Source organism: Panulirus ornatus, chromosome 57 (genome assembly GCF_036320965.1).
Source record: "Panulirus ornatus isolate Po-2019 chromosome 57, ASM3632096v1, whole genome shotgun sequence".
In the NCBI taxonomy this organism is placed as follows: Eukaryota; Metazoa; Arthropoda; class Malacostraca; order Decapoda; family Palinuridae; genus Panulirus; species Panulirus ornatus.
In genome coordinates this window covers 2656404-2672007 of record NC_092280.1, presented here as the reverse complement: position 1 = coordinate 2672007, position 15604 = coordinate 2656404, and the positions used below count along the sequence as shown (strand labels likewise).

The 15604-nt window shown below is 44.9% G+C and overlaps 2 protein-coding genes across 2 annotated transcripts in view; one reads left to right on the top strand and one right to left on the bottom strand.

The window, feature by feature from the left end:
* Positions 1–15604, bottom strand: part of NC2alpha (negative cofactor 2 alpha) — a 347119-nt gene that overhangs the window by 259394 nt on the left and 72121 nt on the right. The gene's annotated exons all lie outside the window — the stretch shown is intronic.
* The window catches only part of LOC139766102 (nephrin-like), a 199501-nt gene that overhangs the window by 142223 nt on the left and 41674 nt on the right, over positions 1–15604 (top strand). The window contains exon 7 of the mRNA XM_071694263.1: positions 15192–15485. Coding sequence (XP_071550364.1) covers positions 15192–15485 — 294 coding nt within the window. The remainder of the gene's footprint in view (positions 1–15191; positions 15486–15604) is intronic.

Here is a 15604-nt window from a genome sequence, read left to right as displayed (position 1 = left end):
AGACATTGTCCACCGTGGTGTGATCACCTGAGACAAACCGACACCAACTCGTATGAAATCTAAAAGTTATGGAATTTCCGCGAGGAAGTCTCTCTCTCTCTCTCTCTCTCTCTCTCTCTCTCTCTCTCTCTCTCTCTCTCTCTCTCTCCGTCCCTCGAATCCCAGCGCCAATAGCTTTACAGTGTCGCACCCTTGCCATCCTGCGCTCGAGAATGTCCCAACACTTGCTCTGCATCCCACTCACCACTCGAGAATGTCCCTGCACTTGCTCTGCATCCCACTCACCACTCGGGGGTGTCCCTGCACTTGCTCTGCATCCCACTCACCACTCGGGGGTGTCCCTGCACTTGCTCTGCATCCCACTCACCACTCGGGGGTGTCCCTGCACTTGCTCTGCATCCCACTCACCACTCGGGTATGTCCCAACACTTGCTCTGCATCCCACTCACCACTCGGGGATGTCCCAACACTTGCTCTACATCCCACTCAGCACTTAGGGGTGTCCCTGCACTTGCTCTGCATCCCGCTCACCACTCGGGGATGTCACAGACCTCACACTTTTCCTCATAACTTTTAACTCGTCTCTCTCCTCATATTTCCTGCGTCCTTCCTCACTGTTTCTTGTCTCCCCCAAAGTGTTGACAAAGTTTGGCTTGACGTCTCCCATGTCAAGCCACGTAGCCAAGGGCTCGTCAAGCCACGTAGCCAAGGCCTTGTCAAGCCACGTAACTAAGGGCCCTGTCAAGCCAAGTTGCCAAGGGCTTCTTGCTTTTCTCAGGGATTTTCCTGCGGTCCATATCAGCGAGGTACAAGTGGCATTCACAAAGTTGTTTCGTCTCTAACGCTGGAGCGCTAAGCTGACATGGATCTTGCATACATATTCGTCCTCTTCATTGTAAGAAATGTTTTTACCACCGAATAATTTATGCAAATGATCCGCAGTGTATTCTGGGTCCTTCTAAAGTCTTCCAGGATTTTCGCCATCTCCAGAGGCATCAATTACGTGTTTCTTCCGTCTCAGCGTCATCAATATCGCTCTGTATCAATGCATCTTTTTATGGAAAACACTATTAAAGATAACATCAATTCTCGCACTCAAGTCTCGATAACTTCTGCTCTGTAATCTATATCATTACATCTGACAAAAATGATTTTGAGCCACCATTATCTTTTCATCCAACTTTTCGTTTCCAAAGACATCCTCTCATTCGCCTGTGTCATGTCAGGGCATTATCTCATCCTCAAACACCTCTTGTATGTCTGATTTTCCTCAGTTCGTCTTTCGTCATCAGAATCTTCTATCTTTATCGTCGACCACTTCATCCATATTCAACTTATCTTGCACAGTTCAGCCACTTTTCAGCCAAGTCTTCAAAACCTGCATTTAAAGCTTCTAAATCTATATAAGTATCTTCGATTCCCTTAACCAAACCACCCATCCCATTGCTCTTTATCTTAGTGGTTTAAATTCCCTTAAATCTAGTCACCTATACTATCTCTATTCCTCCCAATGCCTTAGATTACTTAATCTGATCATCTATACTGTTTCTGTTCACCCCATTACCTTCCAGTTACCTTAATGATCTCGCCTCACAGGTGTTTATGTTCACAATTCCTTCCCTTGAAGGGCTGGTGAGCTGAAAGGGATTTGTACGGTGGTGATGAGGGGGGGTTGGTTACGTCGATAGAGTGAGGAGCAAATTTCTTGGACTGATAAATGAAGAGGCAATGGAGTTTCAATCTCTGGGGGAAGGGGGGAGCTTCTAACAGGTGATGGTATGACCAGCCATTCTCTGGGGAGAGACTGATCTGGATAGCTATTTCCTGTAGGAGAACCAGGAAGCCTATGGCGCTGACCAGCCATTCTCTGGGGGTAAGACCCTGAGAGGCTAAGGCCCTGACCAGCCATTCTCTGGGGGTAGACCCTGAAAGGTTATGGTCCTGGAGGGCTACTTCGAGACCAAGTCGCAAATCGCCTTGCGACATCGAAAAAGGATTTTGGTGGTGAAAAAAAAAGACTCCACCATTATTGGAGAATAATATAATTCTGTCATTTCCTCGCTCCACTGAAAAGAAATATATATTTTTCATGAGTTTCAACGAATCGCTTGGGCGAAAACGAAAGAAAAATGGCTATTATTGAAGAATAAAGCCATTTTGCCACTATGCCATATAGAATATATATATATATATATATATATATATATATATATATATATATATATATATATATATATGTGTGTGTGTGTGTGTGTGTGTGTGTGTGTGTGTGTGTGTGTGATTCTAATATTTCCTTAAGAGGGAAGAATACTAAGAAAGAGCAAGACAGTACAAGGTACATTTCCAGCAGCCAAGCCTGATGTGAAGGCAGTCCTCGAAGCTAATAAATCAAGCTAAATTTTGCCCTTCTTAGCTTGTGGTTAGCTGCTTCAGGCTTGAAATTAGCTGTTGTAAATGAAGCTAATTTTGCCTTTCCTAGCTTGTGGTTAGCTGAGGCTTGAACTTAGCTGTTGTACATTAACCTAATCTTGCCTTTCTTAGCTCGTGGTTCGCTGAGGCTTGAACTTAGCTGTTGTAAATCAAGCTAATCTTGCCCTTAGCTTGTGGTTAACTGCTGTAGGCTTGAACTGAGCTTTGATAAATGATGAGACATGGCCTCGTGAAGCAGTGGTGGGCTGCTGAAGACTGTGTGGTGTCTGACGAGGGAAGGCCGAGGTGTGACTGGGGAATATCTGGAAAAGGAAGACCTGGAGGGGGAACCTGGAAGGAGGACCTGGAAGAGAAGATCTGGAGGAAGGACCTGGAAGGAGGACCTGGAAGAGAAGACCTGGAGGAAGGACCTGGAAGGAGGACCTGGAAGAGAAGACCTGGAGGAAGGACCTGGAAGGAGGACCTGGAAGAGAAGACCTGGAGGAAGGGCCTGGAAGGAGGACCTGGAAGAAAAGACTTTGAGGAAGGACCTGGAAGAAGAAGAGCTGGAGGGAAGACCTGGAATGAGGACAAGGAAGAGTTTTAGGGAGGACCTGGAAGAAAGAACCTAGAAGGAAATGGAAGAGGAAGACCTGAATGGAGGACCTGGAAGAGATGAAGACCTGGAGTTCACCGCAGTAACTATAAGACTTACTCACGTCTATGATATAAACCCGAGCGTCAAGAACCCATTCCAAGGCTCATGTCTCATCCCAGAGTGCAGTCACAACCCCTAGGAATAAAACTCGACAGTTCCATGCAGTAAAACCCGGCAGCCGAAGAAATCCAGCCATCCAGACATTTTTTCTTCCCTTTTTTTCTTCAAGGATTCCAGTAATATGAGACGGAATTCCTTTACGTCCAGCCAGGAGCGGCTACCAGTGAGTTTAAGAGTTTCCAATGATTTGTGGAACGGTTTCCGAGTCGATATTTCAGGTGTTGATTGGCCGAGAACGCGAACTACTTTCCTCTCGAACGATCCGAGTTTTTAAAGTAAGATTTCGAAGATCGCGTTCTGAGTCAGGGTTGAACATGGCAACAAGGTCGGGTGTCCTCAACACCCCTAGTCTGAGCCTGTGTGCTAAAACTCCAAAGGAGTCCAACATTTCCCTGCTGCTGGAAGTAGGGCAGCCTTAGGTTGTAAGATTGACTAGGAGGTTCTAAGGTATTCATATATATATATATATATATATATATATATATATATATATATATATACATAGTCTCAACTTAGCAAGTAAGAAGTCTGAATCATTATGAACTATAAGTCTGCTGGGGAAATAGAACAATGGACTGTGAACTTCTAAAGCTTTCATAATTAGATGAATGTTATGAGGATACACCTGTGTCAGGATCCTGGAGGTGATAGTGTACGAACTTACGAATGGCATGAAACAAGGTAACATGTTTGCATGACAGACATCATTGCTTACTGATGACTGATAATCATGCATGCTTGAGTTAAACCCTTTCTAAATAACAGCTTGTATGTTACAGTCGTATAATCTTTATTCTAAAGATAGATCTGAAACGTGAAAAGGTTATTTTAGTCTGCACTGCTTAAGGAAAAATAGTTTATACAACCTCTGGAAGAAAGAGAAAGAATTAAGAATAATCTATATTGTCTCTATAGGACATAAGGAAGGTTAGACTACAGTATCCATTACTTTATGGAAATCAGAAAGTTAGGTTAGTCTGACCTGCTTCTGTAGAAAACAAAATAGTCTTGGTAGTCAACACTGACACTCAAAGAAGTAATGAATAGTTAAAATAGTCAGCCATTGCTTTAACAGAGGTAAAAGAATCAATTGAAATAATCCATGCTGGTCTTTGTTAACAGTTCGAATGGGCAGAATAGTCCAGTAGTTAGAATGGTTATGATAGTCTTAACTGCTTTGAAAAAGAATTAGAATTGTGTCCACTGAAATAGTTCACGATGTTACACAAAGAGGTGTTTTATAGTCTCTTTGTTACGATAGATTATCATTAAGCTCGGTGTTGAGGCGAGAGTAATGTACAGGAGAGGTGTACCAACACCCTTATATACACTCCTCTGAATGCTTCACCGCCATTCACTGCAGGCCACGGTAAACACAATCATTATTCATTAGTTATTCACTGCCTCGTTCCACGTGGCCTTGGCGAGTGAGTGTGGTGGGAACGTGTGGGAGGAGCGCGGTGGGGAGTGTGAGAGAGGAGTGTGTGAGTGGGTGTGAGAGGAGAGTATGAGTGTGTGTGAGAGGAGTGTGTGAGTGGGTGTGAGAGGAGAGTGTGAGTGTGTGTGAGAGGAGTGTGTGCACTTAGCCTGGTGGCACTGGCTGAGGAGATGAGACAGTGAGCTGATGATGAAAGTTATACATCATAAATTGCAGAATATTTTCTTTCATTTCTGTTTAACAAACAGATGATGCTGCTAGCACACACACACACACACACACACACACACACACACACACACACACAAACTCATATATATATATATATATATATATATATATATATATATATATATATATATATGATCACACCAGTTCGTGATGATAGCATGAAGGTGAAATCGCACTTCAGTAGGAGTTCATACAATGTTATTTAACATGTAATTTTTCTATACATGTGGCGCGACATGTTTCGTGGAGACAATCCACCTCATCATCAGGTGCCAGTACTTAACAAAGTTATTTAAATCCCAACATCACACTTGAGTCCCGCCGTCCAACACCAATCTGTACAGACCAACCACTGTCCGCTTTGTCTGGCAGTAACCGTTGTAAGGGAGAGTGATTAAGGGGGGTCACGTGGCGGGGGTTGACCTGGGTAACTGGGTGTGTCTTGAACAACTTTATATTTTCGTGTTTTGTCAATTCTCTCGTAATGATTCGGTTAATGCTAGGATGGGCTTCGAAATTGCTTGGGACAAATTAAGTTCTTAATATTAGCAATTAAGACAGATTCAATGACGTTACGTGTGACATAATCAGCAGAGGGGTATAGAATAACGGGATTTTCAAGATCTATGGCCAGGGTGATCATTTTCATGACAATGTTTAGCGATCGCATTTTTGTGGTCATCCCTGCGTACTGCATGACGGTGCCAATAACACGTCTCCCTTACAACGGTTACTGCCAGACAAAGCGGACAGTGGTTGGTCTGTACAGATTGGTGCTGGACGGCGGGATTTACTGGAAAGCAACATTACAAGCACTGTTTTTTTAGAATAAGTCTTAGATTAGCTAAGTTGGGAGAATAGGACAACACTAAATATTTAGATTTATCCTTACTTGTCAAATTTTTTATCATAAGAAGCATAAAATGTCTTCCTAGCTTCCAATAAGATTTGTTCACAAACCAATTGGGATGATATAACTGCTTATGGATACGTTTTACGTGACTACATTCATCTACCAGGCCTGTGGGATCACAAATCAGTAATGCTCTTGAAAATATAGATATGACTACAGAAGCAGATTCGGTGCTGGACGGCGGGACTCAAGTGTGATGTTGGGATTTAAATAACTTTGTTAAGTACTGGCACCTGGTGATGAGGTGGATTGTCTCCACGAAACATGTCGTGCCACATGTAGCGAAAAATTACATGTTAAATATGATTTTATAAACTCTTACTAAAGTGCGATTTCACTTTATATATATATATATATATATATATATATATATATATATATATATATATATATATATATATATATAGATAGATAGATAGGTAAGTAGAGAGAGAGAGAGAGAGAGAGAGAGAGAGAGAGAGAGAGAGAGAGAGAGAGAGAGAGAGAGAGAGAGAGAGAGAGAGTTACGATGGTGAAGGTTAACGAGCAACAGCTCAACAAAACTAAATATAGTAAGCGAACTTAATGCCAAACCTCGCTCACTCCACCTCTTTCTTGAGCAAGGTTGACGTTATTCTTGTGTTTAACGAGAGATTGCTGCCCGTTAATCTTCCTGAGTTTGGAGGGGTTAACGAGACGTTCAAGCAAGTTACGTTGATCTTGTGTTTAATGGGTTGAACGAATGTTCATTAACAAGGTATTCAGCATAACCTTCTTTACCTAATGTTTAATGTAAGTTCATTAATTTGATGTTCAACGTGTGCCCATTTACCTTGAATAGAATGAGCACTCGTTAATATATGTGACTTTTAGGAACCTATCATTTCTCACTAAATGTTCTTTTCTCCCTTCCATACATCAATAACTCTCTACTCGCTACTCATTACTCTTTTTTTTGTACTTTGGAGGTTCCAGTGACGGATAAAAGTCCACATCAAGGCCGGGAATTAACTGGAATATAGAGAAGTTAGTGAAAGGGGAAAAAACAAGGAAAAGGAAAGTATCTATGAAATTTGGGGGGAGGGGAGCGTGAAAAACCTGTGTTTTGAAATGCATCACGTCATAATTACTGGGAAAGACATGAAAGAGAACAGAGTTCCAAAGCTTCACGTGTAGGGAAAGAAACAGTTATCAAAACGGCCCACCCTTGAGTTGCTGATGGCCACATAGTAATCATGTGACGCAGCAGTTTTTTGAGTATTGTGTGGTCTAGGCAGTGGTGGGGGCACACAAGCAGCCAGCTCTCGGAAGCAAAAACCAAAGTAATACCTATAGAAGAGGGAAAGTGAACTAACATTGCGGCATAGGGCAAGAGGGTCAAGTTTGGAAATTAGCATGGGACAGTTTATAAGTCAAACCGCTTTCGACACAACTCTATCAAGTAAGGATGCAGAGCTAGAACCACCCCAGATGTGAGTGCAGTACTCCATACAGGGAAGTGATGAGTCCTTTGTATAAACGGAGCAACTGTTCAGGAGAAAAGAAGTTTCGACATCTATACAGGACTTCCACTTTCGTAGAGGTGGAATTGATCTTTCCTTAATGTGGGGTTTTCACAAGAAAGAGAGGATGTTACACTAGCGCCAAGTATGTTCACTGAGTCAAGAGGTGGAATTAGAGAACTGTTAAAGGAGAGAGGAAAGTTGAGAACAAATTTTCAATAGAGAAAGGGGTAGAAACTGGGTCGTGGTACTTTGTATACGTTAATTATTCTCTCGCTGGCACTCTCGAAAACACCTTTGATTCTTTTATGAAGAAGAATACAAAGTGTTATAAATCACAGGTTTAATTGTCATATATATATTTTGTATTTCTAAACATTCTCGCAGAGGTTCGATTAGGTTCGACTAGGATTCAGTCAACTAGTATATATATATATATATATATATATATATATATATATATATATATATATATATATATATATATATATGTATATAATTTGAGCCACGTAAAACGATATAGGACAGGAGAATCTCGGGAAGGGAATTATCATAATTACCTCTCGATTAGCGTTGATGAGAATACTTACCGAGAAGAAATTAAAGTAATTATCTCTGACTGAGAGGTAATCGAAAAGTAATTCAGAGAAAACAGACTAAGAATTAGTGATATGAAAGCGCTATGATCAGTGTCTGCTAGACTCATTGCAAAGTCGATTTGTTCATTGATAAATCTGGTTCAACGAATACAGGAACCTGCATGATACAGGAACCTGCATGATACAGGAACCTGCATGATACAGGAACCTGCATGATACAGGAACCTGCATGATACAGGAACCTGCATGATACAGGAACCTGCATGATACAGGAACCTGCATGATACAGGAACCTGCATGATACAGGAACCTGCATGATACAGGTACCTGCATGATACAGGAACCTGCATGATACAGGAACCTGCATGATACAGGAACCTGCATGATACAGGAACCTGCATGATACAGGAACCTGCATGATACAGGAACCTGCATGATACAGGAACCTGCATGATACAGGTACCTGCATGATACAGGTACAAGAAGGGAGTACAGCCTCGCCTTGTATGATCTGAATGATAAAATTCCTTTTTAATTCTGAGGAATTTGCATGGCAGTTCCCACTGACGTAAGCTTATTCCCTGGGGCTCATACCTATATTAATTAAGAAGGCGATACATACATTAGCAAGTAAGCTTGGACTTAGCTTCTCATCTCAAGCTATAAACCAAGTGGTTTAGCTGATATATCGAGGGCTTAGAGGAGAGAGAGAGAGAGAGAGAGAGAGAGAGAGAGAGAGAGAGAGAGAGAGAGAGAGAGAGAGAGGAGAGAGAGAGAGAGAGAGAGAGAGAGAGAGAGAGAGAGAGAGAGAGAGAGAGAGAGAGGGGAGAGAGAGAGAGAGAGAGGAGAGAGAGAGAGAGAGAGGAGAGAGAGAGAGAGAGAGAGAGAGAGAGGAGAGAGAGAGAGAGAGAGAGAGAGAGAGAGAGAGAGAGAGAGAGAGAGAGAGAGAGAGAGGAGAGAGAGAGAATTTTTTAGACCCTTCCCAACAGCGTTTAGCATAATTAAACTTTTCCTAAAAGAACGCAGCATCTGTGAGTTTTACACAACAAATTTTCACTCTATACTCCATGTTTTCTGCCTCTATTATAGTTAGATGAATTACTATCATTATTATCATCATTATCATTATTATCATTATTATTATTATTATCATTATTATTATTATTATCATTATTATTATCATTATTATCATCACTACCATTACTATCATTATATTGTTTTTATAAGGTTACGAGTAGAGTACATTTGCATGTCAGAGACGTTGAAGCATACATGCCTACAGGGCGTAGAAAAGACTCTCAGGGCCCAGCTCTGTCTCCTAGGGCCTAGATCTCTCTCTCAGGGCCCATGGGTGTCTCTCATGGCCCAGGTCCGTCTCTTTCAGGGTTCTGATTCGTCTCCAAAGGCCCAAACTCGTCTTTTGGGGCCCAGGCCTGTCTTTTCAGGGCCTAGGTTAGCCTCTCAGGGCTCAGGTCTGTCTCTCAGGGCCTAGACCCTGTCTCTCAGGGCCCAGGTCTGTCTCTCAGGGCCTAGACCCTGTCTCTCAGGGCCGAGGTCTGTCTTTCAGGGCCTAGGTTAGCCTCTCAGGGCTCAGGTCTGTTTCTCAGGGCCTAGACCCTGTCTCTCAGGGCCCAGGTCTGTCTTTCAGGGCTTAGGTTAGCCTCTCAGGGCTCAGGTCTGTTTCTCAGGGCCTAGACCCTGTCTCTCAGGGCCCAGGTCAGGCTTCTCAGAACCAAGATGTGCCTGTTAGGGATAAGGGCTGGCTTCTCAGCCCTAGGATCTGCCTTTCAGGGCACCCTAGACCTTCCTAAAGACAGGGGCAGTTCATTATAAGTTACACTACAACAATAACTTGACATTACATCCATTACAACTTAGCTGCCTCAAGTTTGACAGTTTCCGACAGACTCTGATGTCTGGTGATGTTAGCTGAAACTTGGCCAGTGTCTGACGATCTTAGCTGATGTCTGGTGATCTTAGCTTTGTGATCTTAATTGAGCTTTGGCTGATGTTTAGTGATAGTTGGTAGTCTTAGCTGAGTTAGAGCTGATGTTTGGTAAGCTTAGCTTTGTGATCTTAGTTAAGCTTTGGTTGATGTTTGGAGAAGTTGGCTGATTTTAATGTGGTGTTTGGTGGTCTTAGCTGAATTATAGCTGATGTTTGGTGACCTTAGCCGAATCATAGCTGATGTTTGGTGGTCTCAGGTGATGATGGAAGTAAATGATATGGGACGTTTTGTGTCAGATGTGGACACGTCTGCCTCAGTCGTGTGAAGGGGAAAGAAAGATACAAGTTAAAAGAATTGATCTTAGGAATCTTTGAAGAAAAACAAGAGGAAAAAAAGAAGTAGATGCTAGAACAGAAGAGAAGAAGAAGGAGAAGAAGAGGAAAGAAAAAGATGATGAAATGGAAAAAGACGAAAAGATGAAGAAGAAAGAAGAGAAGGAAGTGTCCTTCCTTGTTCATCTTGGGAAGCTAACAATCCTGGTGGGGTACTCAGCAGGTCGTCTTCACTCGTCCTGGGAAGAAAAGATTCAATTACACACTGACTCTCTCTCTCTCTCTCCCTCTCTCTCTCTCTCTCTCTCTCTCTCTCTCTCTCTCTCTCTCTCTTCCTTTTTCATCCCGGTTGTTGTTGATCTCGCAGCCGCTCCCTCTCTCTCTCTCTCTCTCTCTCTCTCTCTCTCTCTCTCTCTCTCTCAGATGATGATGACAGCCGTTGCATCTGCCCTTTATTGCCCAGCGTTGTACCCAGCTATATGAATTTTTATGAGCAATAAAAGTTAATTACTGGAATTCCAGGGTATGCTGGGCCAGGCGAAGGTACGCCAGGCTCTTCAGATATGACTGGAGGCTGGCCAGACGTCTTGTCTTCTTCCTCAGTCCTGGAATAATCCCCGAAGAAAAAGATCTTACGTGCCAAAGCTGATGCAGAGACCCGTGAGATATAGAGAGATGTTCTGTGAGCTTTGTCACACGCGTCTATTAATCTCTATAGCCTCTGCTATATTGATCATTGGATTAGAAAGACATAAACTCGTAATCAAGATTCAGGATTGAGCATAATATCTATAGATATTCTTGTAAGTCTGCCGATCGTTTAAGAATTGGTATGTACGAGGCTGACTGATGGTAAATACTTTTGTCTTGGTTTTAGATTGTGGACAGCAGCAGCCCAGGTGAGTTCCAGCCCACCTGGTCTGTGCTTAGACATCTTGTGGTCATCTATAAACCTTCATCCTCACCACTGTCTATAGAAACAATGACGTGCGTTCTATACAAGTGGGAGTTTTCTATACACTCACCTGGCTGTTGCATCCTCCACCATCACATTCTTGATAAGGCTCTGGCGCAACAGTACGCTTGGAGTCAAGCTTTCATTGTTTACATCATCCTGAAGCTGGTTTATCAAGCTGGACCCCACCAGCTGTAGGGCTGTTTACCTTCCGTCAACGAGCAATGGTGATTTCATTCCTTTAAGAATCTTCTTCGTATATCCAGTCTGGTTAGACGAACGCTGGTTGCCTGTCAGGATTTCCAGGCGGCAGAGGGATTCACAGGCCTAGATAAGACCGGGCTAGTCCCTTGCGCCTAACCACACACACACTCACCCTCTCCTCCCACCAGTCTTACTGTTGGAGGGCGTAAGGTCTATTTCCTCCATCGCTGTCGGTGCCTTATATGCCCCTCCACCACCGGCCAGGTAAGTGTTTTATGCACCCAAGTTCGTTCATTTTTGTTCCCATCTGTAATTAAAGTCTGTTGGCCGGAAATAAGTGAACATTGAATACCATCCAGTGAGGTGGAGTGTGCGGAGCGGGCCGGCAAGGCAGGAGGGTCGGTCAGCGGTGGCTCTGTGTGTAACTCTCCTGAAGTTGAGTGTGTGGCTTGGGCGCGATCCAGTCCCTCGGTCCTGATCCAGTATCCTGGTTCCACTGGGGGCATCCAGCACCTCTGTCCTTATCCAGCACCTTGGTCCTGGAAAGGGCCGTCCAGCACCTTGGTCCTGGAAAGCGCTGTCCAGCACCTTGGTCCTGGAAAGGGCTGTCCAGCACCTTGGTCCTGGAAAGGGCCGTCCAGCACCTTGGTCCTGGAAAGGGCCGTCCAGCACCTCGATCTCGGTGCGTGAGATAATGACCCTCAAACACCGCTGACCCAAGCATCATCTTGACCTCTTGACTCAATCCAGACTTAAGACTCTCCATCCACACCTGACAGCAGTAGTTGTCCTCTGGCTTTTTCTTCGTCCTCTACTTTACCGTCGCTTATCTCCTCTCGTCTGTAGGTCTTAACATTAATAAACAATTACGTCTAGAATGTCTACATCATCTGTTGTAGCGGATGATCTACGTAACCCTGACCCTCCTGCACAGAAGCTCATCCCTCACGCTCACTGGACTGATGGTAACGCTTCGAAGTCCATTAGCGTCAGTCGTCAGCGATATTACTTTCCGTTCCCTAACGCGTCCGACGAGGTGAATATCCGTCTCACCTTTCCGTAACCAACGTTGGAGAGGACACCGATCAATCTCCGGTAGTGCTGGAAGCTGTTTTTCTCTGTTATTGCACCGTCGGTCTGATTTCCAGCCCCCATTTGTTTCATCGATTTCCCCTTCCCTGGCCGTGACTCCTGAACCCCATCTCTGGTTGTACCGTAATGGCACAAGTTCTTTCAGGTATTGCAGAGGTTCCAGGTCAAGGGGGGGACCAGAGAGCCAGTGGTGTGAGAGGGCCGAGTTTGCTCCTATGGAGAGACCAGTAAATTCTGACTGGAAGGTCTCACCTACCTCACAAACATGACCGTAAGTCGAGAGAGATTGTCCAGGTTCCAGAGTGCTACCAAACTCTTAGCCCAGCAACCTTTAGCATCATTCCATGTCCACAAGTTATTCCAGGATTTAGGAAACCATCCAACTTTGATTCCAGCGTCCATTAGCATCGCTACATGACCAGCAACAAATTCCAGGTTCCAGAATGCCACGTAGTCCTGAATCTAGGAACCATTAGCATAGTTCCATGACCCACAAATGACATCCAGGATCCAGGATGCCATCCAACTTTGATTCCAGCACACATTTAGCAAAACAGCCAGCCAAGTCCAGGATGCTTCCATCCAGATGCTCCAGCACCCACAACGCAGTTCCACTGGCAACTTCTTGTTAGAGGAGCCACCAAGTGGCAATCAAAGCAACGGTCTTTAGATCTTCTTGTCACCTACCGAAAGCAGCCTTTCCTCAGACCGACGACCTCGAACTCACAGACTTCCTCAGTCAGGTTCGCGAAGGCTGCTTCACCTTCGACCCTCCGCTGCTGACATCATCATCTCTCACACCCTTCCTTCATTTACCAGAAAAGTCTGGCTTTTCCTCTAGGTCAAAGATGACTAATATCTTTCTGTTCATAACACTAATTCGTAAAGAAATATTCAGTAGTGGATAAGCGGGTCCGAATTTCCCAACAGCCCGCAAACATTCATCAGAGGAAATGGCACATTATATGCCCCAGTGTCAATAATACATTAATGCAAAAACACTCGTTAGTATTTGTTGCAAAAGAAGGCGATGCCAGAGACGAAAGTCGAGTCGTGACCATCGGTGAGGCAGCTGGACACACTGAGGTCACTGACTTTGCCAAGAAAACACTTGCTACAGCAGATCCCTCAGCAGCAGCAGCAGCAGGAGAACCTAATGTCTCTCCAGGCACCCTGGAACCTCAGAGTTGACCTGATGCTGTTATTGTCCTTCCCTGGACGCATGGCATTTCCAGTACATGGAGTCACATTGTGCATCACTCCTCTCGCTGGAAATTTAAAAAGAAAATCCCTCCTGAAGTGCTGGAAGTCACAAAGAATTCTGGAAACGAAGAGGAACGAAAGAACTTCAAGTACACGAACCTCACTCACTGGAAACCCATTTATCTCACTCCTCCAGGAGACAATTTGGGCCATCCAGGGGAACAAAAGAAGACGTGGTAATTTTGAACCATTTGAGGAGTGGGGCCATCAAGTCTACCATGAAGGCCAGAAGGGTTTCCAGTCCCCTAACGTGCAGAAAGGTTTCCAGTCCTTTTTGGTGTCGTGACCCAGCAAGGAGAACGTGTTTTGTTCTGCCACTTCATACGTTCTCAACTGGAGAAGAACAGACGACCTGGAGGATTCTGTCGCCTATAGAAACACCTGAAGGTTTAGAACCCTCACTATTGTTATGTTGTACTTGTTCCATTTTAAGGCTACGTCTCTCGCTCTCTCTCTCTCACTCTCTCTCTCTCTCTCTCTCTCTCTCTCTCTCTCTCTCTCTCTCTCTATCACTTCAGCTTTCCTTAGCGTCGCTTTCGGTTCATATCGTTGAAGCAAAGCGTTTCCCTCGCGGGGCAAAACACAAGATGGAAAGTCCTTAATCCCCCCCCCCCCCCCCCCCCCCATTCTAAGGAATCTGCCATCTCGGCCTTTCAGCGTCTGACAACCTATCTCAGATTTCCGTCCTGGCGCAAACTTTTGTCAGCGTCTCCTGCTACCAGCGCATAGACGACGCTCAGTCCCTAGTGTTTTTCTCCTCAGAAATGAATCTTAGAATCTTAGCAACATGTCTAAGTTTCTCACAGCCGGTAAGTTTATTTCACTTAGTAGCCGGATTCACTTATACTTTACGAACAAGTCAAAGTCTCTCTTAAGTATTGTGGTAAGTGGATCAGCTGACCTCTGTGGAAGAGTGACATATCAGCCATTGAGAGGCGTTTGTCTCAATAACCATCTCTAATGTGTCTCATTCCTTGATCGTGTCTCTCATCAGACGCACTACAAAGACACCTCTCCCTCACACCTTACGGATTCACCACCATCAGTGTATCTCCAACACAGACCCCCACCAACAAACCCTTTTCCCCAAATGACCAACACTGGTATATCTCCAACACAGACTCCACCAGTTAACCCTCTCCCCTAAACAATCACCATCATTATACCTCACCAACAAATCCTCTCCCCCAAAATATCCACCATTAATCTATCTCCAACACAAACCCCACCACAAGACCCTCTCTCCAGAATAATCACCATTACAATCTCCAACGTAGACCTTTCTTCAACTCCAACTATTCTTACCACAGACCCGCCACTCTCACTGCCTATCCCTCTCCACAGACCCACCACTCTCACTGCCTCTCCCTCTCCACAGACCCGCCACTCTCACTGCCTCTCCCTCTCCACAGACCCGCCACTCTCACTGCCTCTCCCTCTCCACAGACCCGCCACTCTCACTGCCTCTCCCTCTCCACAGACCCGCCACTCTCACTGCCTCTCCCTCTCCACAGACCCGCCACTCTCACTGCCTCTCCCTCTCCACAGACCCGCCACAGCCACCGACCATCAGCGGGTACCGGACGGGCGAGGTGCTGGTGTCGGGGGAACGACGAACCCTGGTGTGTCGGGTGTCAGGAGGCAACCCGCGCCCCAGGGTCACCTGGCACGGGCGTCGGGGGCTCCTGCTGGACGACACCTCCTCCGTCGACGCCTCCGTCGTCGTCAACACCCACCAGCTGACGGCGTCCGCTGCCCACGACGGCGCCCTCTACCAGTGTCAGGTCAACAGTGACCTCTTGAAGAAGCCGCTGGTTGCCAACGTTACCCTCACCGTCTACTGTGAGTGTTGTGAGAGAGAGAGAGAGAGAGAGAGAGAGAGAGAGAGAGAGAGAGAGAGAGAGAGAGAGAGAGAGAGAGAGAGTATAGGTGTGTGTGTGTGTGTGTGTGTGTGTGTGTGT